Source organism: Equus przewalskii, chromosome 7 (genome assembly GCF_037783145.1).
Source record: "Equus przewalskii isolate Varuska chromosome 7, EquPr2, whole genome shotgun sequence".
Taxonomy (NCBI): Eukaryota; Metazoa; Chordata; class Mammalia; order Perissodactyla; family Equidae; genus Equus; species Equus przewalskii.
The window spans coordinates 45,697,672-45,722,534 of NC_091837.1; the positions used below are offsets into that span (position 1 = coordinate 45,697,672).

General features: G+C 40.0%; 1 protein-coding gene across 27 annotated transcripts in view; it reads right to left on the reverse strand.

Annotated features, from left to right (window-relative positions):
- Positions 1 to 24,863, reverse strand: part of DLGAP1 (DLG associated protein 1) — an 843,303-nt gene that overhangs the window by 259,605 nt on the left and 558,835 nt on the right. For 4 of the 27 annotated variants that reach the window (XM_070629783.1, XM_070629782.1, XM_070629796.1 and 1 more), the window contains exon 2: positions 6,381 to 6,494. The exons of the other annotated variants lie outside the window; for them this stretch is intronic. In XM_070629783.1, the coding sequence (XP_070485884.1) occupies positions 6,381 to 6,494 (114 nt within the window). The remainder of the gene's footprint in view (positions 1 to 6,380; positions 6,495 to 24,863) is intronic. 27 annotated transcript variants of the gene reach the window in all.

Consider the following 24,863-nt stretch of genomic DNA (forward strand, 5'->3'; position numbering starts at 1 on the left):
ATTGGCTTAGCAATCACATTTTATAAATTAAGTTGGTACAGCTGAGGGTCATAGATGACGCATATAACACTTGCTACTTCTCAGGACTGATGCACAGTTCATAAGCCTTGCTCTCTGGAACATGTCAGAGACTAATGACAAACTTATGAGCTCAAATCGCTTATGAAACAAAATATGCCAAATTTCTGGTTAGGTGTTTTTTTCACAGTTACTTTATGGTAGAAACTTGGGCTTGTGCTAGAAAAAGGCTGCAACTGTTGCTAAGGGAACCAGCTGGGAAGTATATAACTTGTATACATTTCAATTAAACCTGTTTTTCAAATGATAGCAGCTAAGATGTTTACAGAAGTGACCTACATTGGAATAGAATTTAAAAATTAATACATTTTTCATACACCTAAAGGCAGCCTACAACAAGATTACATATAAAATAATACTGAAATCAGTTCTTGGAAAAATGTAAAGAAACAGAAAATCAAGACCTTGGAGAAGAAAAATATTATTGCTGAACTCTAAGGGCCAGCAAAGTTGCTATCATTGAGCCACAATTTCTATTCTGAGTTTCTTAAACTCTAAAGCAAAAGGGGAGACAGTGGTTGGGTACATAGTTTTCAAAGAAAGCATACGAGTTTGTACGGACGCACAGCATGAAACGTTACTCCCATTTGATTGGAAAGTAGGAGCATCATGTGGCTGCAGCTACTATTGTGATCTAGTCAAAGGGTGCTGTGTCTTTCTGCAACAGTTGCACAGACAGAAAAGATGTAGAGAAATCCAAAGGAAAAATGAACCTTGCGGCTGCCTGAGAAGGCCTTCACTACTAGTGGTCCTGGCAGTTTAAGGGAATGGAAGTCTTGACAAGGAAGCGAAGCTGGAGCAGATAGAAGAGCAGCTCTGGCACTTGCTGATGACAGGCTAGCCAGATGTCCTGCTTGCCTGCACCAGCTTTGGGGTGGTTGGATCTCCAAAATGTTAAAGAAACAATAATAAAATCAATCTAAAAAAAGTTAGGGTTGGGGCAGGCCTGGCCGTGTAGCGGTTAAGTTCGTGTGCTCTGCTTTGGCGGCCCTGGTTCACCAGTTTGGATCCCAGGCGCAGACCTACGCACTGCTTATCAAGCCATGCTGTGGCAGACATCCCACATATAAAGTAGAGGAAGACAGGCACGGATGTTAGCTCAGGGCCAATCTTCCTCAGCAAAAAGAGGAGGATTGGCAGTGGTTGTTAGCTCAGCGCTAATCTTCCTCAAAAAAAAAAAATTTAGGTTTAACAATAGTTATGGGTTGGAGAAAAAGATTATTTGCTTTTTAAGCATTTTGTTTATGTTCAAGCCTTAAAGCTCTAATGGAGAGCTTTATTTCTGATAAGACAAAATAAGGATTAGTGCACACTCTTCTATTTCAGGTATAGCCAGTTTAAAACTTAAACCACATGTCATTGTTCAGAAGTAAAGAAGACCTACCTCTGACCGAGGAATGACCATAACCAAGTGCTATCATCTTCTAATTACAGGATGAGGATGTTTTCTTAATTGAAATAGTGACACAGGCGCTGAATGACAGGCCTATTCTACAGACGGCTATGGTCTATTCAGTCACAGAACAAGAGAAAATTAAACACCACCTAATGGGGCATGCTTACGTTTTCTATTGTCCCCTCCCACCTTCGTCCTTGGCTCCCTTCCTTTCTTCACTTCTGTAGGTATTTTTTTTCTTGTTTACTTTTCAGCCATGGTCTCGGTGCTGGGAACAGTACAAACATCGATCCCATTCTATGGAGCGTACATTCTAGAAGGATGGCAGGAAGAAATGGGTAACAGACAAGCACATCCATAAGTGAACAAGATGATTCCAGGAATCACAAAAGCCATTAGGAAGATAAGACGGTAATGTGACAAAGTGGCTAGGGCGAGGAGGGGGAGGTGAGTGCTGCTTTGACTCGTTCCTCAGAGAAGCCACCAGGAAGAGGTAATATCGCAGAGGAGATCTGGTGACCAAAGGAACTAGCCTTGAGGAGAGTAGGGGAAGAGCTTCCAGGCAGAAGGATCAGCCAGTGTGAAGTCTCTAGAATAAGAGTAAGCTTGGGGTAATCAAAGCCTAGGAACAAACATGGCAGCGTGGCTGGAAAGTACTGAGCAAGAGGGAAGTGATGTGAGGAGAGGCCGGGGGGCAGGGCCAGGTCACAAAGGGTCTTGTGAGCTCATCTCAGATCTTCCTTCAAGGCTGAACTTGGCTATCCCAAAGCTCCCTCCAGCTGCTCCAGCCTAAATTGATCTCCTTTATGAAATTTATAGCATGTGTCCTTTACATAAGGGGTCGGCAAACTACAGCTCACAGACAAAATCCAGCCTGCCATCTGTATTTGTAAATCAAGTTTTATTGGCACCCAGTCACGTCCATTCATTAAGTGTTATGACTATGGCTGGTTTCCAGTTACAAAGAGTTGTATAGTTGTAATGGAGATTATGTGGCCCCAAACCTGATCCACATGTTCCTTCTGAGTACTTAACTTGCATAACCATACAAGGGCATTTATATACACTGCTTGTTTTGTGTCTTTGTGTCGTCTTTCCAATTTCTTCCGTAAGCTCACTGAGATTAGGGAAGCAGCACTGCCGAAGGGATAGAGGCGCGGGCTCTGCAACCAGACCGCCCAGGTTTGGGTTCCTGCTGGATCAGTAACTAGGTACATTCTTGGGCAAGTTAATTAACTTCCCTGGGCCTCAGTTTCCTTGTCCGTTTCCTACCCCACGTAGTTACGTGTGGATTAAATGAGGTAATGCCCACAAACGCACAGGAAGTGCTCAGTAGAGGTCTGTTTTACGGGAGTTCTGCACTACTCTCAGCACTGGGCGTGTTAAAAGCACACGGATGCTTCCTTATGGTGGATGACACTGGCTTCCCAAGGAGACTTTGATGCCTGCTTTCAGTTTCCTTTGGTGATGGGGGGGCAGAAATAATTGAAATATATTAAGCAGAAATGTAAACTCCTAATATACTGCCTATTGCCATCATTTTTAAGCGAGGGTTCTGCGTTAGGAAGTACTCCGCGGCTCTCTGTCTTGGGGACTCTGTTCTGCAGGACTGAGAGGGCTGCCTGCTTTCTTGGACCACACGGAGCTTGCCTGGCTTCCCACTGATCCAATCTCAAATGCCTTCATTTGGTTCACAAAGCAGAAATCTTGGGGAAAAAGAAACTTCTGTTGGGACTATTTTTGTATTTGGAGAAGATTTTTTTTAGAAAACTTGACCCTGCACCTATGCATTCCAGATGTATGAGGCCTGCCAAGGCCAGCAGCTGGGCGTCAGGGGGGCTTTGGGCTGCATGAAGGTTCTGCTCTGTCCAGCTCTTCTTACAGAGATGAGGGGGGAGGCTGGAAAAGGGGGGCCAATTTCTTATTGTTTATCTCGCTATTTCTAGGGCCTAGTACAGTGCCAGAAACATAATATATTTCTGGGTAAATGTGATGCTGAATGAATGAATGAATTCTAACACCAGCTTGCTTTCCCTCACTGCGTGTGACCTTAGATAAGTCACTTCATCTCCTTGATTCAGTTCTTCCATCTGTAAAATGGGGATGATAATAGATATATAATGAATAGGGATAATGTGTGTGAATATAGTTTGTGAACTTGAAAGCACCATAAAAATCTGAGACTAAAGGTGAAAAATCTCTCTCTTCATGGCTACTTTTTAAGTATGGCAAGCCATAAATATCTTGGGGATTAAAAAGCAGTGGCATTTTAGCTGACATCCTTCTAGTCATTAAAGTAATATCCTAGAATAAGAACATAAACGCAAATGGAATATATATGTAACCATATGTAAAAATATAAAAATTTCACATCTGTATCTATATCTACATTTATATCTATATCTATATCTCTTTTATAATAAGAAATTGGCTCTCCTAAATTGGCCCACAGGCACAAAAATGTATTTATCTCTCATCTAGGATCTTTGAAAGTGGGCTATCTTCTGGTGCTCCCAATTTCTTTTTCCCCTAAAGGGAAAACATGAAAGGTCCCCAAACTCAATTCAAAGAGGATGATATTAGTCCTGGCAGATGTGTGAGCTAAAGCTACAATGAGCTAGGGGTCCTTTAAAAATCTTTCCCATAGGGAACCTTTAAAGATGATATGATTCAAGGTAATATCTTCTCTTCCGAAGGACTAAAACACTTTGCTGATGTTTTGGGGCCCTATCCCCACTTGGTTAATACAGTTTCCATTTTGAGTAGACAAAGTGTTCTTAGTTTCCCCTCCTTCAGCTTTCCTGTAAGAGCCAAATATCACATTTTACTGAATCTAAGATACCAATGCAAACTCAATATTTTTTGTACCACTAAGAAATAAATGAACATCACCAATGAAACTCTGCCACTCCACAGATTATATGATACATTCCAATATCAAAGATGCTAAAATGTGGAAAATACAGGTCTTAGACTCCAACACCCTTTTAAAGAAAATATGCAAAAATAATAAGAAGAAATGGATATATTCTGGGATAGTAATTATAGAATTTAATGTTCATATTTCTTAGTGACGAAATTAACAATCACAATTAGCATTTATCTATGCCATGCTTTTGCAAAAAACATAAATTCACATGTCATGATCCTTACAACTACTTTGTAGGATAAGACGAGTATTATAATGTCAACCTGTCAAATAAAGAAACTGAGGTCCAGAGAGGTTAGTATGAGTTCTGGATGACACTGTACCCAAGCTGGGGTCTGCCATAGGCATTCCAGATTTTTTTTTCCCCTCCATATTCAGATCTTGGCTGTCTTGTAACAACTGTTATTTTATGATCATCTAAAGAACAGATATTTCAGATAAGATAACTTCTTAAGAGTTTCAAAGTCTGTCTGGAATAAAAAACTTAATAAAACAAAGATTACATGCCTTGAAACAAAAGTTATAAGAAATACTATTTCAGACATGGGAAGGCTTACTTTTAAAAGGCTCTTTCAAAGCACATGTGGTTTGCATCCCCACTTTGGGCTGCAGTCATAAAGTGTAATTCACTGTAGACAGAGTCAGACATTCTGTACCAGTGATGGTCTGAGAGAGGATGGCTGGGTGATGAAGCCATGTGTGAGTGACTGCTTGACAGTGGATTATTTCAAGATGGCAAGTTGGATGGTGAGGGTTGGAATAATGAAAATGTGTGAGATTTTGGGAAATCTGAGAGCCACAAAAGGAATGAAGACACTTAGAAAGCCGGGACAGCTGAAATGGAGCATATGTCCTGAAATATACCAGGGGAGGCCAGTGCAATTCTGTGAGCAGTACTGGACTGAAGAGATTTGGGAGGAAAATTGATGAACCTAAGGCTGAGGTTTGATTTAAAGCAAAGTTCTATTTCATCAGGAACCAAAAAACTAGGAGAAATAACTTAGGCATTTGATTGATTAGGTAGAAGCAAAGACGATATAGCAAGGAAGAGCAGTGATTAAAATGGTAGGTATCAATACTAGGTTTATATCTCCAAGGCCACCCATCAGCAGCTGTTGATTTCTTCAACAACCGGGTATTTCAATTAAAGCAACCAGGTAAATAAGGGCGCTTGGTTATGGCTGAGGGTGTCAACCTACTTGGCCTTTCCTAGCGAGGAAGGGTAAATATGAGGAGGAACACTGTATTTATGAAAGGAGAGCTAGGGATCTGACTTCACAGAGTAATCTGACATTGATGGAATAATATCAAAGGACTGGAAGTGATACCTATGCTACTCTATTTTAATTCTTCCAGCAGTCCTGTGAAATAGGCATTACTGTTTCCATTTTACTACTGCCAAACTGAGACTCAAAAGCTTAAATGACTTGCCCAAGGTCATAACAAGTAGGAGTCTGCATTTGTCTAACACCGAAGCTTTTAATAACGTCACCCCACCTCTGATGAATGTATGTCGATTGAGTGCATGAACAAATAAACTAAGGGGAAAAAAAGAGGAACACACACTCCCACTCGACTAATGTTTTTTAATAAAATGCAACTATCGAAATAGATATAAATATTATCTTGTCACTAATTTGCTAGCACAGATAAAGAGGGTTTAAAATAATAAATACTTAAAATAATTAGGAAGTAAAATAGTGTTTGCTGTCTCATGGTTTCGTGGCACCGTACCTACTGTTGTTATGAGACACTGCTTAAACACAAATGCACAGTTGTGGGGAATCAGAAAACTTGCAGGACAGACACACCTTGCAAGAGTGGCTTTGCGGGTCTCTAAGCACTCTAGTGGTTTTTGGCATTTGCAAGGAGGCTTCACCCTGGATTTCAAGTTCCCGCCTACCAGTTTTTACAGAAATGGCTGTAATGTGTTGGCCTTCTAAGCACTTTTAGTGAGCTCTCAGATTCCCTACTCACTCGGCTCCTTTGCATCTTCTTTGCAGCTGGGAGAACTGCCTTTCTGCTCCACACAGCTTTCAACTTGACAAATGCGACTTGGCATAAATGTCCCTGTAGCCTTTTTAGCTTGCTCTTCTCATAGCAAAAGCAGAAAAAAAGAGCAAGAATAGGAAAATTACAATTACGCGATGTGCAGATCCCATGGCCTGATTGGTGTTTTCCAATCAGATTTGCCTGGCAACCGCCCTTTCTAACTCCCCTTGAAGCCCGAAGCTGGTGTAAAACTTAATTTGCTTCAGATTGCTTTAAAATTACCTTTTAAGGACAAGAATAAATACCTACTTCGTTTTAAATAGGCCGTATACCCTTTGCCACATCTCCCTCCAAATAATGTTTTTAAACATTCTCGAATAGAACTTTGTCAACAGTGCTATACAATGGGCATTTGCTCACTGTGACCCTATGGAATTATTCTCACCCACGAACATGTATAAGTATCTACACGGTACCCAGCACCATAGCAGGTGCCGGGTAAATACATACTCTGAAAGCATTTTACAAAATATGGTCTCTGGTCTCAAAGGGGTTTACACATTTTAAGTGGAACAAGCAAATCTGGGGATGGATGAAGGAAAAGAGTAAAAACAGCTTTAAAGCAAGTCAAGCTGAGTTGAGTATTAAACCTCAGTACCTCTGAATTACCTGCTGGGTTTGTCGTTTGTTCTCATAAATACTCTCCCTAGTGGTAAAACTGTTCCTTAGGAGTTGAATGTGTGTGAAGCACACGGATGTCATTGGGAAATGGCACTGCAGGAGGAATGCAGAGGGGCAAGAGCTGTGATCCTCCACGCAGGGGAGGGATCCACGGGCCTTGGAGGGCTGTCTGAAGATGTTATGGAGGTGACGGCTGACACCAAAGGGGGGACCATCCATTAGGAAGATGTCCTTGTGACACCACATCAAGAAACAGTAACTAAGACACTACACTCCAGTATGATGTGGGGACAGGGGAGGAAAATGAATTTTATTCATTGTCCGCTCTGTATTTTGACTGTAGTGGACATTTTTGGGTTTTGCTACCCTCATTCTACTTCTGGTTCCTATAGTCACATCCTTGTGATTTTGCTTTGGGGAATCTTCCTCCCCCAACTTGAGGTCCATATGTTACAGGAGTAGCACAGGAGGCGGGCTCAGCCAATCAGCACATCACATTCCTCAGCTCCATGGCCTGGCTCAGGGCTGAGTGTGTGATCTAAGCCTGTTCAATCAGCAAGCATCTCTGGACCTTGGGATGCTGAGACAAAGATAGTTCCTCTCTCATTCAGTACATCAATAGGGAAGCAATCAGCCTTAGGACCTGCTGGTAGCCATTTTATAATTCCTAATATACAAACCTTATCTCGCGGAATACAAAAACCCAATGCTGTTGGTAATCCCATTTCAAAGACGAGAAAATTGAGACTTCATGCTATTAAATAACTTAAGAGTACATTTAACAGCTAGTACATCAGAGTCAGAATTGAAAGGCAGGTTTGTCTTACTCAAATTTCTATGCTTTTTTCATCATTTCATGCTGCTGTCTTTGTTTCAAAACTTAGTAATTTTCCATTAAACATAAAATTCAGGTGTTAAGTTGCTGGGAGATTCAATGCTATAACATTTTGGAAATTGTAACAAGTAGTGAGGGTTAGATGCTTGGAAGAACCAAAAGACCTTAAAGTAATGTTCGCAGATTACTCATTACCTAGCAGTTATAGTTGACTACAAGTTGTAGTGAAACATAAGGAAGAACAAAAGAGTCTTGAAAGATTGCAAGATAAAAACAATAGAGGTTTAGGTGCTTACACTGACTATACAGCAGATAAGCTATTTAGAACCCTTTCTTAGTTTTTAATAGAACTCTTCATTTCTAACATGTCTTTGGAGGCAGATCTGTTGGCTTGCAATGGCTTGCTGAGCTATCGTACTTTTCCATTACTGTTGTAGTCCCTTTGTGGTGGTGTCTGTCCACCACATCCCCTGTGATTTGTAGGTAAAATTTCAAAAGTTGAATTCCATGAGGCAAACTAGAATTCTGTCGGGTATTCAGAAGCAGAGATGTGGGTAAGGTCAGTGATCTTCCTCCTGGGTTAACAGAAGCTCAGATACCTTCATCAAAACTAAACTTTAGTGTTGGCTAAAATCTTATAACTCTCTCAGCATGTCTGAGATTCCACTACTTGCCAAATGCTTATGAATATGGATCTTTTTCCTTAGAATTTAAAATCCGATAATTATATAATAAATAGTACAGCTATCTTCCAAATGCTTATGAGTATGGATTTTTCCCTTAGGAAAAAGTTGATAATCTTATTATGAAAAAACGGTACAGCTAGTTTAGAGTCTATAAAATATCAAGCCAATCACCTCTAGTGTTAATATTTAATTTCAAAATTATAAATTTTGAAATAAATTTCAGCAAATATTTTCTGTTATGTTTTCTACCACTAATTTTGGGATACTAAGTTTCTCAAATGAGGTTGTAAATTATTGCACTTGTGAATCATTAACTTAGCTATTTGGCATCCATAAAGAAAAAAGCAATAGATTTACGAAGAGATACAAGTCAAAATTTTCTGCTTTTCATCACTTTCATCAGATTACCACTGCATCTCGGTGCTGCTTGGATGTTTTATTCCAAGTTACATTCACAACACCTAAAAGTATACTGCATTCAAATGGGCCAAAATAGAATCTTTCCTTCATGAATCCCACTCATTCTAATTCAATAAAACCACTATCTTTCAAGTTATGTGAATCTAGTTCTTGATATCTAGAAAGAACTAAATAATATTTTGGGTGTCCTTACGCACATGTGTAATACAAAATTCCACTTTCACAATCACCGTTTGGGGAAGCTGCCTCTTGAAGATTTGTACTTTAAACCTATATTTCAGCCCACTTCCTCTAGGCAGCCTGGTATCTAGAAGTGACAGGAGTTGTCACACAAGCATGTGCCAGATGAGTGTAACACACTCGGTAGCTACCTGAACCAGTATTTCCAAACTGGCTGAAGCTCCATTGAAAGGAAATGTCCCAACTGGAGTTCTCATTGTAGGGTTTGAGGTAAGGTTTCTTAGACCACATTTTATTATGGTCTTCTCTTCCTTCTCCTAGTGGTTAAGCTGGAGTTAAAAGTACCATTTCTTTTGTGACTTTTTCAAAATATTTGAAAGCATGTATTAATTTATTCAGTGCATATTAATTGAGCATATTATTGTGAAATAGGTACTGCTTTAGGTACTGGGGATACAGCGGTGGATAAACAGAAAAAATTCTGCCTTCGTGGGGAAAGAGGAAGACAGACATTAATAAAATAAGGAAAATGTATGTTAGATGGTGATATGTGCCATGGAGAAAGAGAAAGCAGAGGAGGGGGAACAGAGTGGATGTGGAGGAGGGAGGGAGGGGGGCTATGCGATTTTAAAGAGCATGGTCTTTGAAAGCCTCACTGAGAAGGCGACCTCTGAGTAAAGATTGAATAAGGGAGGGAGTTAGCCCTGAGATGTGTAGAGAGAGTGCTCAAGTCTGAAAGAAGAGTAAGTGAGAAGTTCCTGAGAGGTGACACGCCTACAATGCTGACCTGAAGACACCAGGTGGGCGGAGTGGAGGGAGGGGAGATGGAAGGTGAGGACAGACTGATGATGGGCAGGTGTAGGGTCTGGATCACATGGACCTTGCTGGCCATTATAAGGACTGTGGCTTCTACTCAGGGTGAGATGGGAATAGATTGGAGATTCAGATGAGAGATGTGACACATTCTGATTTAAAAGGATCACTTAGGTTGCAGAGTTGAGAGTGACTAGAGGGGAAAGGGGTAGAATCAGAGGGACCAGTTAGGAGGCTCATGCAATAATCCAGACCAGAGTTGAAGGTGCGGAAGGGTGGTAGTATTGAGGGGTCAGGAGAAGATGGGGCCAGTAGGTTTCTTAATGAGTGATTTAGATGTGGAAATTAAGAGAAAGAGAGGAGTTGAGGATGATGCCAAGGTTTCTGTCCTGATCAACCGGAAGAACTGAATTCCCATTGGCTGAGATGGGGAGGCTTAGGGGAGGCACAGAAATGGGGACAAAGATTAGGAGTTCAGTTTGGGACATATTAAATTTGAGATGCCCATGAGATGTCTAAGTAGGTACTGAATAGGGATCTGGATATATAAATTTGAGAGCTCAGGCAATCTGGGCTGAAAAAAGAAATGTCGACATTCACAGGGTATTTAAAGCTCTGAGAACGAACGAGGTGACCTAAGAAATGAGTGTTGGTAGAAGAGAGAAGTGGCCTAAGAGCTGGGCCATTTGGCACTGATCCAACCTGAGGAGATGAGGAGATGAGAAGGAACAAGCAAGCCAGTCTGAGAAGGATCAGTGAGGTGTGTGAAGGATCAATGAGGTCCTGGAAGCTGAGTGAGGAAGGTTTTTCAAGGAGGAAGGAGTAATGAACTGTCACAGGGATTTTTCTCTGGTCCTAATCCCACTGGGACACCCAATCAGCAACACTCATTCTACTCCTTAGTCATTAGCTGCTTTATGCAAAGTGTTCTGCTGTTCATTAATTAGCTTTATCTTCCCAGCAAGACGCCAGCTTCTCCAGAGCAAGGCTTTTGTTTTCTTATTCTCTCTCTCTTGAGCAGTAGCTTTTAAACAGTTTTTGACTACGTTTCACAGTAAGGAACACATCTTACTTCGGAAGCCAGTATATGCACATATACAACTGGAAGAAAGAAAGAAATACTTAACTTCTCTGCATGCCATGCATTCTGTCTTTTAAAAATTCTCTTCTATTGTCTTCTATTTAATTAGAAATAATGTTGTTGGTGACCCAGTGAATTGATTTCACTAACCACTAATTGATTGCAACCATTGGTTTGAAAAACACCGCTTTTAGAGCATCCAGCACCGAGCATCCATTTATTATTAATCAGAGAGATGCTATTCATCTTCGTTTCTCCCGAAGTACCTTCTGTAAAGTAAATGCTCAGTATGTGTTTGTTGAATGAATAGCTTTGAGACTCTAAAGTGATACTTCTTGAATTGAGCTCTCTTGCTCTTAGTTACCTTTACTTTTACTGATTGTACTCGTGTAGAAGAACATTTCCTGAAAGCTCTCTATCTTCAGAACGAGGACAGACAGGAGCATCTTTGTGAAAGGGCCTCCAGTGTAGCCAAGAGTCAGAGAACTCACTGGCTAGGGTTGGAGCTGCCCAACCAGATGGAGTGAGTCCACCACTTGCGATAGCACCACATGCGCAAAGCAAGGGTAGGCAGCCTGATGTTGAATGTTTTTGCATGTTCTTCTCAACCTCTGTGAGCAGGCACTATGGGGTTGAAAACTGAAGTAAGTAAACACATAAGCAAACAAATAAATAAGTAAATGGCTTTCATTCACCTTAGAACAATCCTGTCTTTTTATTCTAATTTATATGGTTTTTGATGTCAATATGAAATATTTATCATTTAGGAACAGGAGGAAAGAAATCCCATTAAATATCCATGACCAAAATGGATGGAACTGGGACAAAAATCATTAGTAATACGTTTTAGAATTTTGAAGTGTTCAACTATCAACTAAGAAATGATGTGTAATTCAACCGAGACATTTCATTGAAGGAATCTTTCATAGACAAAACAAGAGCTTGGCACATAGTAAGCCCTCAATAAATGTTAGGTAATGTTTAAATCCTTCCCCATACAGCACACCTACAAATGTGGCCCAGAAGAAAATGGAGTATTTTTCCACCATGTAATTCATGCCCAGATAGTTTTTCACTTATAGGCAAGGAGCATAGTGCAATGAATAAACGGTCATGTGCCGTATAAGGACATTTCAGCCAAGTATGGACCACATATATGATGGTGGTCCCATAAGATCAGTGCCACATAGCCTAGGTGTGTAGTAGGTTAGACAATCTAGTTTGTGTAAGTACACTCTATGATGTTCTAACAAGGATGAAATCATTTAACAACACATTTCTCAGAACATAGCCCTTTGTTAAGTGACACATGACTATAGTACAGGTTTTGGAATCAGGATAACCTGGGTTCAAATCTGACTCTACCACTTACCAGACATGTGATTTTGGCCCAGTTACCTTAATATCTTTGAAACTCGGTGTTCTCAAACATAAAATGAGGACAGTAACATACTTTAGGGACTTACTATAAGGATAAAGATAATATAAAATTATATATATATGTATATATGCATAATGTTTACTAAATAAAAGCTTAGTTTTGGGAATTTAGAAGGTATATTCATGTCGGACTCATGTTGTAAGCTATGGCTAAGTTTCCACGTGGGGCCAACCCCTACAGCCTATTTAGTTCATAAAAGGGCTGAACCATGAGGGGATATGCAAAGGTTCCAAAGCTCTTTGAGCCTGGGAGTGGAAGCCGGCTTGGGGTGGGGAAGATAGTGCATTTGGGGGAATCTCCAGAGGCCTGTATGTGAGGGACGATGGGTCAGCCAAGGTTCTTAGAGCAGAACAGAAAAAACAGAGATTTATTTTAAGAAACTGACTCACATGATTATGGGGGGTGGCAAGTGTGAAATCTGCAGGGCAGGCTGGTAGGCTGGAAACTCAGGCAGGAGCTGATGCTGCAGACCGGAGGCAGAATTTCTGCTGCTCAGGGAAATCTCAGTTTTGCTTTTAGGTCTTTCAACTGATTGGATGAGGCCTACCCACATTATCCAGGGTAATCTCCTTTCCTTAGAGTCAATGACTGTAGATAGGAACTGTATCTACAAAATTCCTTCACAGTGACACCTAGATTAGTGTCAGATTAAAATAACTGGGGACTCTAGCTTAGCCAGATGGCTGCATAGAACCAATAATCACAGATGGGAACTTGAGTGGCAACTTCTAGGGTAGTGGGTGCAAGACTCCAGGAGCAGACAGGGCCCCCATAGCACTGACTGATATATGGGTTCTCCTCAGCTGCTAGCTGTATGTGCTCCTTTTATTCTTCTAAGGAGTTAGTTTGGGTCAAAGACGTAAGTGTAACTACTAACTCGCTAACCAGCTGTTCAGGAGGCCCCCAAAGGCCATCGCAGCAGAGTGAGCCTCTCTGTGCTGGCTTTGCACACAAAGCCTAGCAGAGTGCCTGGCACATCAATTTAATTGACAAGTTTTTAAGAGCAAGGGAATTATTCATGAAATTTTCATCTCTTGTTGACGAACGGGAAAAATCTACAGTCACCTGAAACGTCATTATCACATGAAATAAACAGGAATTTCAAACACTGATCTTTTATTTAAACCCTCCTATATTCTACAAGACCAAAAATTCCATAATGATTTGTCTAAATAAAACAGAGAGCTAACCTAGAAAAAATATTTACTCTAATAACCTGAATATACTACTAATGTAACACTTATCATATTATTTTAAAACCATTTGCTTATAAATCTGTCTCACTCACCAATCTGTAAGCAACTTGAGAGGAAGAATGATGTCATTTGTCTGGAGGAGACTATATCTTATTCATGCCTATATTCCTAGTTTTAAGGAGAGTATCAAATCAAATCAAACACAATACAATAAAATATAATTGCTCATGAAATCTTTTATTACAGTGCCTGAGTTATACCTGATTTATTAATCAGTCGGGAAGTGTGGCAACTTTTAGTCCTGGATTTAGTCCCCACCAACGGCAGGGAGGAAACCTGGCATTAGATGTGGGCAAGTGGATATCTAAACAGAGTAGGTCATGAAGGAGCTGGTGGAGGGGTATAGTACCCTGGTGGTGGGTTGGGGTTGGGGGTGGACGCATAACCAGCACCCAGAGGAGAGTCTTTGGTGGCCTCCTGGGAGCTGTAGTTGGATGTGTCTATGGAGATCTTCAGGGAACCGCAATCACATCCCACAGCAGAGTCAATGAACTTCACCAGGCCCAGAGAGCCCCATCACCAGACCATGGCAGGACCAGTCAAGCAGAATTCTAAAACTGTCATCTCACTCACTGTATTTCAAAGCACATTTTATGGATCACTCATCCTTAGAAATACTCTGTGGAAGAAGTTTCCAAGATGGAAGAGGTTTGGTTCTATGCTGCATTGCTCTCTCAGAGAGCTGCCATCCATATAATCATCTTAAAGATTCCAGGATGTCTGCCAGTAAAGAAACCTAAGTATATTACTCAGTATATCAAATTCAATTCCTTTTCTTCACATGAACATCTATTCACATCATACTTTAATAAATGTCAACTCCCTCACTTACAAATGAAGAAACTGACAGTTAGATGGCTAATAAGGAGGAGAGTTGGGCTAGAATTCAGATCTCTTCTCTCTCGGACCTGTGCGCTTTCGGCTTCATCAAATTGTAACTATCTATCCACGAAACTCAACAAAATAAAAAAATAATTAATCTATGTGAATACTTTTCAACAATTTTAAAACTGTTTTGATCTCCCTGTATGGATGCGTAGAGGACAAAAAGAGAGGGAGGCTTCTGTGTGTAGAGAGGAGGAGCCATAACAAAACCCAGTCTTTGGGAACTTACACACTGTGTCAAGTCCACGCCGTTATTTGTTCCACTTAAGGAATCTGTGCAAATGAAATACAGTAACAGAGAAATGAAAGTGGCATTGGCCTACTAAAATAGGTGTCACGTCTTGCATTTTATATCATGAATCTAGGCCATGACAACATTTTATGGTAAAAACTCTAATGAGGTAAGTCTTACTCAGGATAATAAATGATTATCTTTGGATGTAGAAGAATCTTTGCTAATGGCATGCATGCTCCATTATTCCTTCCATTGCCAAATACTGACTGGAATTCAGCCTTTAGGGTTCTGTCTCTCACACATACATGAATACATATGCACACTTTATATTCAGTGATGATGCTTTTCCTATTACAGAAGTTGTGAATTACCTACGGACAGTAACAATGTAGATATATTTCATTTGAGAAGGGCTTTTATTTGGTCTTCTTTTTTTCTTTCTTTACCTTTTTGGTAATGAGTCAAACTGACCTGATTTGGGTTCTTTGGATATTCATACTTCCTAGTAACAATGCTGGCTTTCTGCAATTCATAAACACCTCACTACAGCTGGATGAGTGGGCACTTAACCTCCCACTCAAGTTTGCAATTGTTTATGCAGAGTAAAAAATTCTGAATTAATAGGAAAGCATTAAATTAAGCTCCGCTTATGATATCCCATTTGACAAAAAGAAATTATTTTCTTTTTCCCTGAGGCAGATTTGGACAACATCCAGAAAAAGACAAAACAAAACAAACTGTTTTGTGTCAGAATGTCCACAGGGAACTTTTTTGTTAGGAGGACATAGTTCTTAAATCAGAAAAAAAAAATTTAAGCGGCTTCCTAGTTTCTACCCAAACCAGTTGAATGTCCCTGATCTCAATGGAGCAAGTCTGAAGCACAGAGAACATGTTCTGGGAGTGGAGTGAGCCCTGTGGGGTAGGAGTAGGTGGGAAAGGTGGGGCATCTTAGTGCCCTCCCCACCACCGAGGTCGGGGGCAGACACTACTTTCTCCCTTGTATACCCACCTGACTAACAACTCGGATTTCTTCTCTCCTTTTATCTAAGGTGCTCCTAGATGTAAATATTGACCTGATTTCAGTTGTAATAAATAAATGGGGCACAGAGGCAAGAGAAACTCATAAGCACCTTGCCTCTCTGGGGTTTTCAGGGATGGCTTTCTGAACGAGAATCACGTAAGTTAACAATTGATTTTTCTGCCCAATTTTGTAGGAGGCATAATTTTCTTGAATTTTCTATGAATGAGGAAATGCATTTATTTGTTTTGTTTTGATTTACAGAGCATCTTTCCTTTGTTCTTACGTTACATAGAAACCAAAAGGAGACATAAAAATTGTGTCCGGGAAGCATTTGGGTATCGTGAAATATTTAAATCAGAAGTTACCAGCACATGTGATCAATAGAAATAGAGGGATACTGGGCATCTGACCCAATTGCCCTTTGGAGCATTATCACAGGCCAGTATAGGAGGATTCAATTCTGACAAAATTTTAATATCTTCCTTAAGGTACGTGAGGATGTAGATTTACAGAACACAGAGTACCTCAGTGTAAAAATCCTACTACTGCATTAATTTAATTAACAATGAAAAACTCATAATCCATTTCTATAGAAGTTGATGATATAAAGAAAGCATTGACTGAAAGGCTAAATATATCAAAATAAAGTCTGCAATTTATTCAGCTGATAAATTGATACAAAGATTTATTTCCTAGGTGACTTATTACAGCATTGTTTGTAAAGCTAAAAACGTGATCGTGAATAACGTTGCTAAGTATGTACTGTTAACATGCTAGTTCCTCCATATGTAATGTTGAAATATAGTAGAATGAGGTCTTCATGAAGGCAGGGACTTCGTTTCCTTCAAGTCTGTATTCTCAGTGTCTGGAAGTGTGCCCAGCACACGGCAGAGGAGCACTAAACATTTGCTAAACGAATGAACACTCCCATATAGTGAAGCATTTCATAGCTATTAGAAGAATGAGGCGGATCTACATGCACCGACATGGAAAGAGGACCAATATAGTCTATAAAGTGTAAGGGCCAAGTGCTGAACAGTATTTACACATGATACCAGTTTGTTAAAAAAGAAGAAAAAACACATATACACATATATATTTTTGTTTGAATTCATGTATAAAATATCAGAAGGAAAATGTTAAAATGATAACTGTGGTGGTTATCTTTAGGAAGTAGGAATGGGGAGACTGGGGAGCAGGGGCTTTTACTTTTAACTCCATGCCGTTCTGTACAGTTTGTATGTTTTCAGAATTAACATATATAACTTTTTTTCTTTTTTGAGGAAGATTGGCCCTGAGCTAACACCCACTGCCAATCCTCCTCTTTTTGCTGAGGAAGATTGGCCCTGAGCTAACATCCGTGCCCATCTTCCTCTACTTTACATGTGGGACGCCTACCACAGCATGGCTTGCCAAGCAGTGGGTAGGTTTGTGCCCGGATCTGAACTGGTGAACCCCAGGCCAGCACAGTGGAGTGTGCAAACTTAACCACTACACCACCAGGCCAGCCCCAACACATATACCTTTTATTAGACTTTGAGTGGTGAACACGATGCTGTCTACACCGAAGTCGAAATATAATGATGTACACCTCAAATTTACATAATGTTATAAACCAACGTGATCTCAATAAAAAATGAGTTAAATTTTAAAAACTTAGTGAATTCTGTGGCAAAACCTCCAATTCACTTTTTTTTTTTTTGCTGGGAAACATTTGCCCTCAGCTAACATCTGTTGCCAATCTTCCTCATTTTTTTTTTTCTCCCCGAAGCCCCAGGGCGTAGTTGTATATTCCAGTTGTAAGTCCTTCTGGTTCTTCTTTGTGAGCCACTGCCACAGCATGACTACTGACAGATGGGTGGTGGGGTTTCATGAACAGGAACTGAACCTGGGTCACCGAAGTGGTGAGAGCACTGAACTTTAACCCCTAGGCCATCAGGGCTGGCTCCAACCCACTTTTCTTTAAAAAAATGAAATCTGTGGTAGGACCACCGATTTATAGCCAGTACAGCTCTGTTTTATAGAATTTGTGATAGTCTCTGCATTATCTCAATCTACGGCTACTACTCCATCACTTGCAAAGAAAACCTAAAGAACAGGCTTTAACGGGAAACTGATGAAAGCTGGGTAGGAGAAGCAGAAATTAAAATCTTTAAAGAACTATTATTAAAGAATATATTTTTTGTTCCTATTTTTTCAGCTTGTACTAGAATTTTATTTTCAAAGTTATGAAAATTTACACATAATTCTATGCAAAAATCCATATGTTCTGTGTCAGTGTGCACAACTTACTTTCAAGGAGATGAAATAGCTTATTTAATTGCTGAATTTTCCCATTGGGTTTAGACAATTCAGCTGTTTATCCAGAAGCACTCTGCTTAAAAATAGATGGGATGACATTTGTGGGAGCTTTTTAAAAAATATCTTTTGGAGAAAGAAGCAGAACTCTAATGCCACATTTACCATTTACATCATATAAATAAGGCAAGTTTTATTTTATGAGGACTTCATGTAAATTATTTGCTTTTCTAACATGTAAACTGTAGCTCTTTTGGAACCAATTACAATCATCGGATGTACAAGGGCATCTCACCTGAGTTCTACTTTTTGGTGACGGTAATTAATTTAATGGAAACCTAAACATGGTTAGAAAGAGTTCCTTATAATTGCATAAGGAGATTTTGCTCTTCTTCCTCTTTCTAACTGTGTACTTTTCTGTCATCATTCTTCCATCAGCTATTGAGTGCCTGCAATGTGGCAGGCACTGTGGTCACAAGAATGAATATAAAGATGATTTTGAGTATATTTTACCTGACTTTACAGACCTATTCAATAACATTTATTCCAACCTGCCAAAAGTAAGAAGTGGTTAATATTAGCCTTAAACCTGCTGTCATACGATTCCAGAGTCTAGGATAAGAATTAAAATAGACTGAGCTTCAAATATACTGTCACCCAAAATTTCAAACCGAGTAGATATACAGGAGCACTATAGTCAATTAAAGTATAAAATATTAAAATCAGTGTTTCAATCTTGGTAGCATTGCTGATGGCGAAGGATTATGACACCAGGAGGAAATGAAACCAAATGCATCACTTTCCTACCCAGAAAAATACACCTATCTTAGAATCCTACAGATCTGATTTATTAAAAAACACACTTCAGGAGGAAATTGCATTTATTGGGTAATATGAAAGAGGAAACCAGATCTGTGTGAGGGCATAGGTGTATGTCATCACTATGCACCGTTTCCATCCTCAGTTTTTATAGAAGTTTTCTCTGAATACTCATAAAAGGTAATGGAATTAGATTGTCTTGATTCCTTCGTCAAGCATTCTCCTGACCCTGAATGCTGTCACATGAATGGTATTTGCCCACTGAGGAGTAACTGCACTTTTCGCTCCTTTTGTTACGTGACTTGAATACCTGGCTCGCTCCATTTTGGGCCTGCCACCTGCTCCTGCTCGGAGGTAGCCCGCTGACCTGAAGCCATCATGGTGGGTGGTCAGGCTAAGAGGGAGAAAGAGTTCTCTACCACACATTCTTCCATCTCCCCTCAGAATCTACCTCTCAGAGGTGGCCGAAGCAGCCCTCCTACGGGCCACATTGTTCTACTGCGCCTGTATTTTCCTTTTCTTACGTTCTGTGAATGCTTTTAATGGTCTTCCCCACCTCCCCCAAAAGCAGGGATTTTGTGTTTTCTTTCAAATAGCGTGGTATAGTTCTGAGCACCCCGTGGCAATCTGTAAAAGTGATAAATACTAATGAACAATGAAGCAGGCTCTGGAAGCCCTGGGGCTGGCTACAGGAAAATCCAGAATGAGGGAAAAAATAAATCAATTTCTAACACAAAGGCAAGATTTAGCCTCTCATTAGATCCAACTGTTACATGTGAAAAAGTGTGTTAATAAAATGGTACAGGGATTCTGTGAAGGCAGGGGGGCCAAGCGTGTGGACTAAGCTTTCAAGATGTGTTTTTCATCTTCTTTCCAATTTTAGGTGTCATGATGTAACAGGATTTTAGAATTCAAACATATGTTATTTTCTTTCCTCTTTTCCTTTTATGTTTAAACCATCACTATCATGAATTAGCTCTCTCTCCTCAATAACTTAGAGTGTTTATTTCTTTTCCATGAAAATGAGGCTTTTAGACATAAGGCGGTATTTAAGTATTTCCCCTCTTCTGGCTTCTTTCAGCTTTATTTGTATTGTGATTTTTGACTCAGGTGTGAATACATTAATTTCGTCAAGCAATGGACTTACTAATCTAATAGTTTATACAAATGTATCCTCTTCATAAACAAAACTTTCAAAAATACCAAATTTTAAAAAACAGGCATGATTTATAATTTTGTTTCGAGAAAGCAAAATATCCCAGGTTATAAAAGTCATGTGCAGTGATGAATGCAGCTACTAAACATTTTTTTCTCTCTCCAGATTCCATGGCAGTTTGGAAAAGAGGCTTTTTTTTAAAAAAAAAATGGTATATTACTAGTTGATGACGTCTAATTTATAACTTCAGAAACTGTTTCAGAATAATAGCTGACCATCTGCGGTTAAGAGAACTTCAGTGAGTGGGTAAAGTGACTGAGTTTTCCTGTGTTAGCCCAGCAAAATTCCTCTCCTATCACCAGCACAGGACCTTTTATTACAGAGTAATAAAAGCTAGTAAAAATATAACTAGTCTACTTGAGACAAGAAAATATTAAAATTCTAGTTGTTCTTTCTTCAAGGCAACTTTCTTTTAGCAAGGCCCGGTTTGAATCACACTGACCAGGGTCTTTCAGTTGTTAAGAAATATTCCATTGTAAGGCTTATAAACAAATATGACTAGAAATTCTCTGCAGTTGTAAAGCACACTAACTGGGCATGGTTGCTTCTCATATCTGGATCACCCACAATGCCTGGCATTGTGCCTTGCACACACAGGAAGCATTCAAATCGTACAGTTTGAGGCATGTGGGAAGCGTAGGATTTCACGTTCCCCCACAATTACCCTATTTGGTAGAGCGCTGCAACTTTTTCTGTTCACAGTAATGGGTAAACTCTCAGAGCCAGGTTGTTAACTACGTAATTCTAAATTTACTAAATACTTCGGATGGATGTAGGATGAAGCTAAAGTACTTTATAATTTGTTCCTGAGACTTGGCCATACTAAGTGGGCCTTTTGAGTTGCTTGCTTGCTCTGCTGTGGGAAGATGCTGTAGATATTTAATCACTTGATAATTTATTAGTGATGTGTTTAATTCATGTAAGATAATTTTATTATGAATGTGAACATGATGTGTTTTATTACTGCCCTTACTATTTATTTTTGTAATAAAAAGATAATAGTAGCATTCATAAATAATAGTAGCACGCACTGAACATGACAAATTTAACTTTTTAAGAAAAAAACTGTGAATTTTAGACAGTTTTCTCTTAAATGTAAAATACAACAGGTAAAAATCAACCTGTAGTTTTATTATACTTGAAAATAAATTAGTGTGCATTTAACGTAGTATTTTGTTATTCTCCTTTTATAGACAGCCTTGATTAAAAAAATGTCATAAAGGGGATGGCAAATTAGATCTGGAAGTGAAGAAAACTGGTTCTTAAATTCTAGCTCAGATATCGAGTTGTTTGAATTACATAATAGATGATAAAGGAATTAATACATGTTTCATGCATGAAGCAGATCTGGTGTTATCTTCTTTTATAATTTCTTGCTTTTGAGGAATAGGGTGGAAGACCCTAATTTTTTTTAGACATTTACCCTAGGATTCATGAACTTTATTATTTTCTTTATCCCATGATAACCCTGTCCACAGGATACAATTAATGAATCAATTCATCTATCTATTCATTCGTATTTATTTTTTGTTCTTAAAGCCCCCTCATCTTTTTCTTTTTTGCTGTTTCCAGCTTTACTGAGATATTATTAACATATAACATTGTGTAAGTTTAAGTTGTACAATGTATTGACTTGATACCCTTATATATTGCAGAATGATTAGCACCTAGTGTTAGCTAACATCTCATCACATCACTTAAATAGCATTTCTTTTTCGTGGTGAGAGCATTTAAGATCTACTCTCTCACCAAATCATTCATATTTATTGAGTACTGCTACATGCCAAGCACTGGGGGAGCAGAAGACACAAGTATCAACAGACTGGAATTTGCCCTCGGGGACCTCTCTGTCTTTTGGAGGGAGACGTGGAATTAGTGCAGGGGAGGGAGCAACAGGCACTCAAGTGTGGTTACAATGAAGCATGGAAATTCCTAGAAAATACATACTAGATAGTGTAATTAGCATGGAAGCTGGTTCAAGGAGGTCATGCTTGAGACTTGAATGATGGGCAAGACTTTGCCAGCTGGGCCCCAGGCAAAGAAGAGGGAGAGGAAATAGTGTATTTGGAGGCACAGCCATACGAAAAGGCACAGTGTGTTCTGTAGGAAATACTAACACATAAATACGCGGAGAGTTCAAACGGAGCAAACGTCCTTTCACACCTAGGCCTCTCTGGCTTCCGCTAGAAATAGATTAAGTTGAAGGCACTCAGTCTCCTGCTAATAGTCTTGACTTGGTTTAAAGCACAACAGAATTTTTCAGAATTCCTTTTCTTGGATTGTCTTTTTCCATCAGTAATATGGTGCTGAGAACAACAGAAAATGGCTCCCTTTGTTCCCGAGACACAGGTCCTCTTTTCTAAATCCACACTTCATCCCTTCCTCAGCACACCTGGTTGCCCAGGGAAATTCCCCAAACCAGCCTTTCTTCTGAACAGGGCGTTCCACTATCTGCTCAGCCACCCTCTCCTGTCATGTCCCACCATCAACCACCATTCACCACCTGCCTTCTCTGAAAGACCTCACTTCTGTTTATGTCTAAACATGGCTTCACCCTTCGACCTTCTCCTTCTGGACTTCCTGTAACACACCAGCACTGCAGTACCTCCAACCACGTGTTCAGGCACACATTTAGTACTTGGAGGGCCTCTCCTCCCCACACACCAGCCTTTGTAATATCCCCTTTCTTATGTTATCAGCTCATTTGGAGTCATCTTTCATTTCCCAAAATATCACCACTGTATTAATTTCCTATGGCTGCTATATCAAATTATCACACACTTAGCGGCTTAAAACAACTCATATTTATTCTCTTGTAGTTCTGAAGGCCAGAAGTCCAAAATTGGTTCACTGAGCTGAAACCAAGATATTACAGGGCTGAGCTCGCTCAGGAAGCTCTCTGGGAGAATCCATTTCCTTGGCTTTTCTACCTTCTAGAGCTGCGTTGCATTCTTTGGCTTAAGGCCCTTTACTCTATCTTCAAGATCAGCACCACAGCATCTTCAAATCTCTCTTTGCGTCTGTGGTCACATGGCTTTCTTCTTTAGCCAAGTCTCTCCCTCTTATAAAGACATTTTTGATTACATTTAGGGCCCATCCAGATAAGCCAGGACAGTCTTCCCATCCCAAGATCCTTAATCACATATGCAAAGTCACATTTTCCATATAACGTAACATTCACAATTTCTTTGGATTACGATGTGGCCATACTTGGAGCCACATTTTTCCATATAGCACAACCACCAACACTATCATCATGGTTGAGTGCTTGCTCTGTGCCGGGGGACACTTCACGAGGTAGGCACCCTTATCACCTGTTTTACAGATGAAGAAACTGAGGCACAGAAAAATTAATTGACTTGTTCAAGGTCACATAGATAGGAAAATGGTAGAAAGAGGATTCAAACCTAGGTCTGTCGACTTGAAAGCCTTTGCTCCTCACACAAGGCTGTATTGTCTCTCACGTTTTGTGACTCTGTGTGTCTGTGTGTTGGTTTGGATCCCAAGGACCCTAAACACTGTCACAGTCAACATGAAACAGAACATGGCCCAGAAATTGTACGTCCCTTCTCTAACTGTACTTCTAGATATTTCTTCTGCAGAGAGCACTGCTAATTAAGTGGTTGGGTGGTAACGAGCAGCAATTTGCTTCTCCCATGAAAGACCAATGGAAGCCCCCTACGTAGTGTGACATCGGGCTGTGGCTGAGGAACATTAGGGGCTAACTGAGCTCAGGCAAAAGCACCACAGAAAGAGTAATCATAGAGCAGAACCAGGAAAAAACCCGTGTTGAAAAGGACAATGGAAATGAAACAGAACTGTTTCACTATGGAGAGAGCAAGAAAGGCAGAACACTCCTGTGACACAGGGGCTGCAGAAGAAAGCTGGAGAATAGAGAATAGAGCACAAAGAAAGGTACTTTCAGATTAACAATAGGGGAAAGATACACTCAGGGCAGACTACTGGAGGTCAGAAAGCAAAAGAACAGGAAGGCAGGGAAAAATCAAGAATTTTTCTACAATCCACTATTCATTTCTAAAATTTAAATTTTCTTTCATCCTAAGGAGGCAGTGGGCTATGTGGAGAATACAAAGAGTTGACCCCTAGAATCAAACAGACTGAGGGGCCCATTCCTCACTCTCAGTGTCCCTTATAACTTGAGCCTCGTTCTCTCTATTATAAAATGGGAATAAGAACATGAAGACTAAAGAATTTACATGAACCGCTTTAGCATAGTACTTTTCAGGAATGAGTCACATAAAGATTCATTGCATTTAGTTTCTGCAACCCCATCAAAACAAAACGTAATGGGGGCTGGCCCGGTGGTGCAGCAGTTAAATTTGCACGTTCCGCTTTGGCGGCCCAGGGTTCACCAGTTCGGATCCCGGGTGCGGATATGGCACCGCTTGGCAAGCCACGCTGTGGTAGGCATCCCACGTATAAAGTAGAGGAAGATGGGCACGGATGTTAGCTCAGGGCCAGTCTTCCTCAGCAAAAAGAGGAGGATTGGCAGCAGATGTTAGCTCAGGGCTAGTCTTCCTCAAGGAAAAAAAAGGTAATAAAGCTTGTTAAGGAGTCCTAGTATCTATTCAAGCATTCAG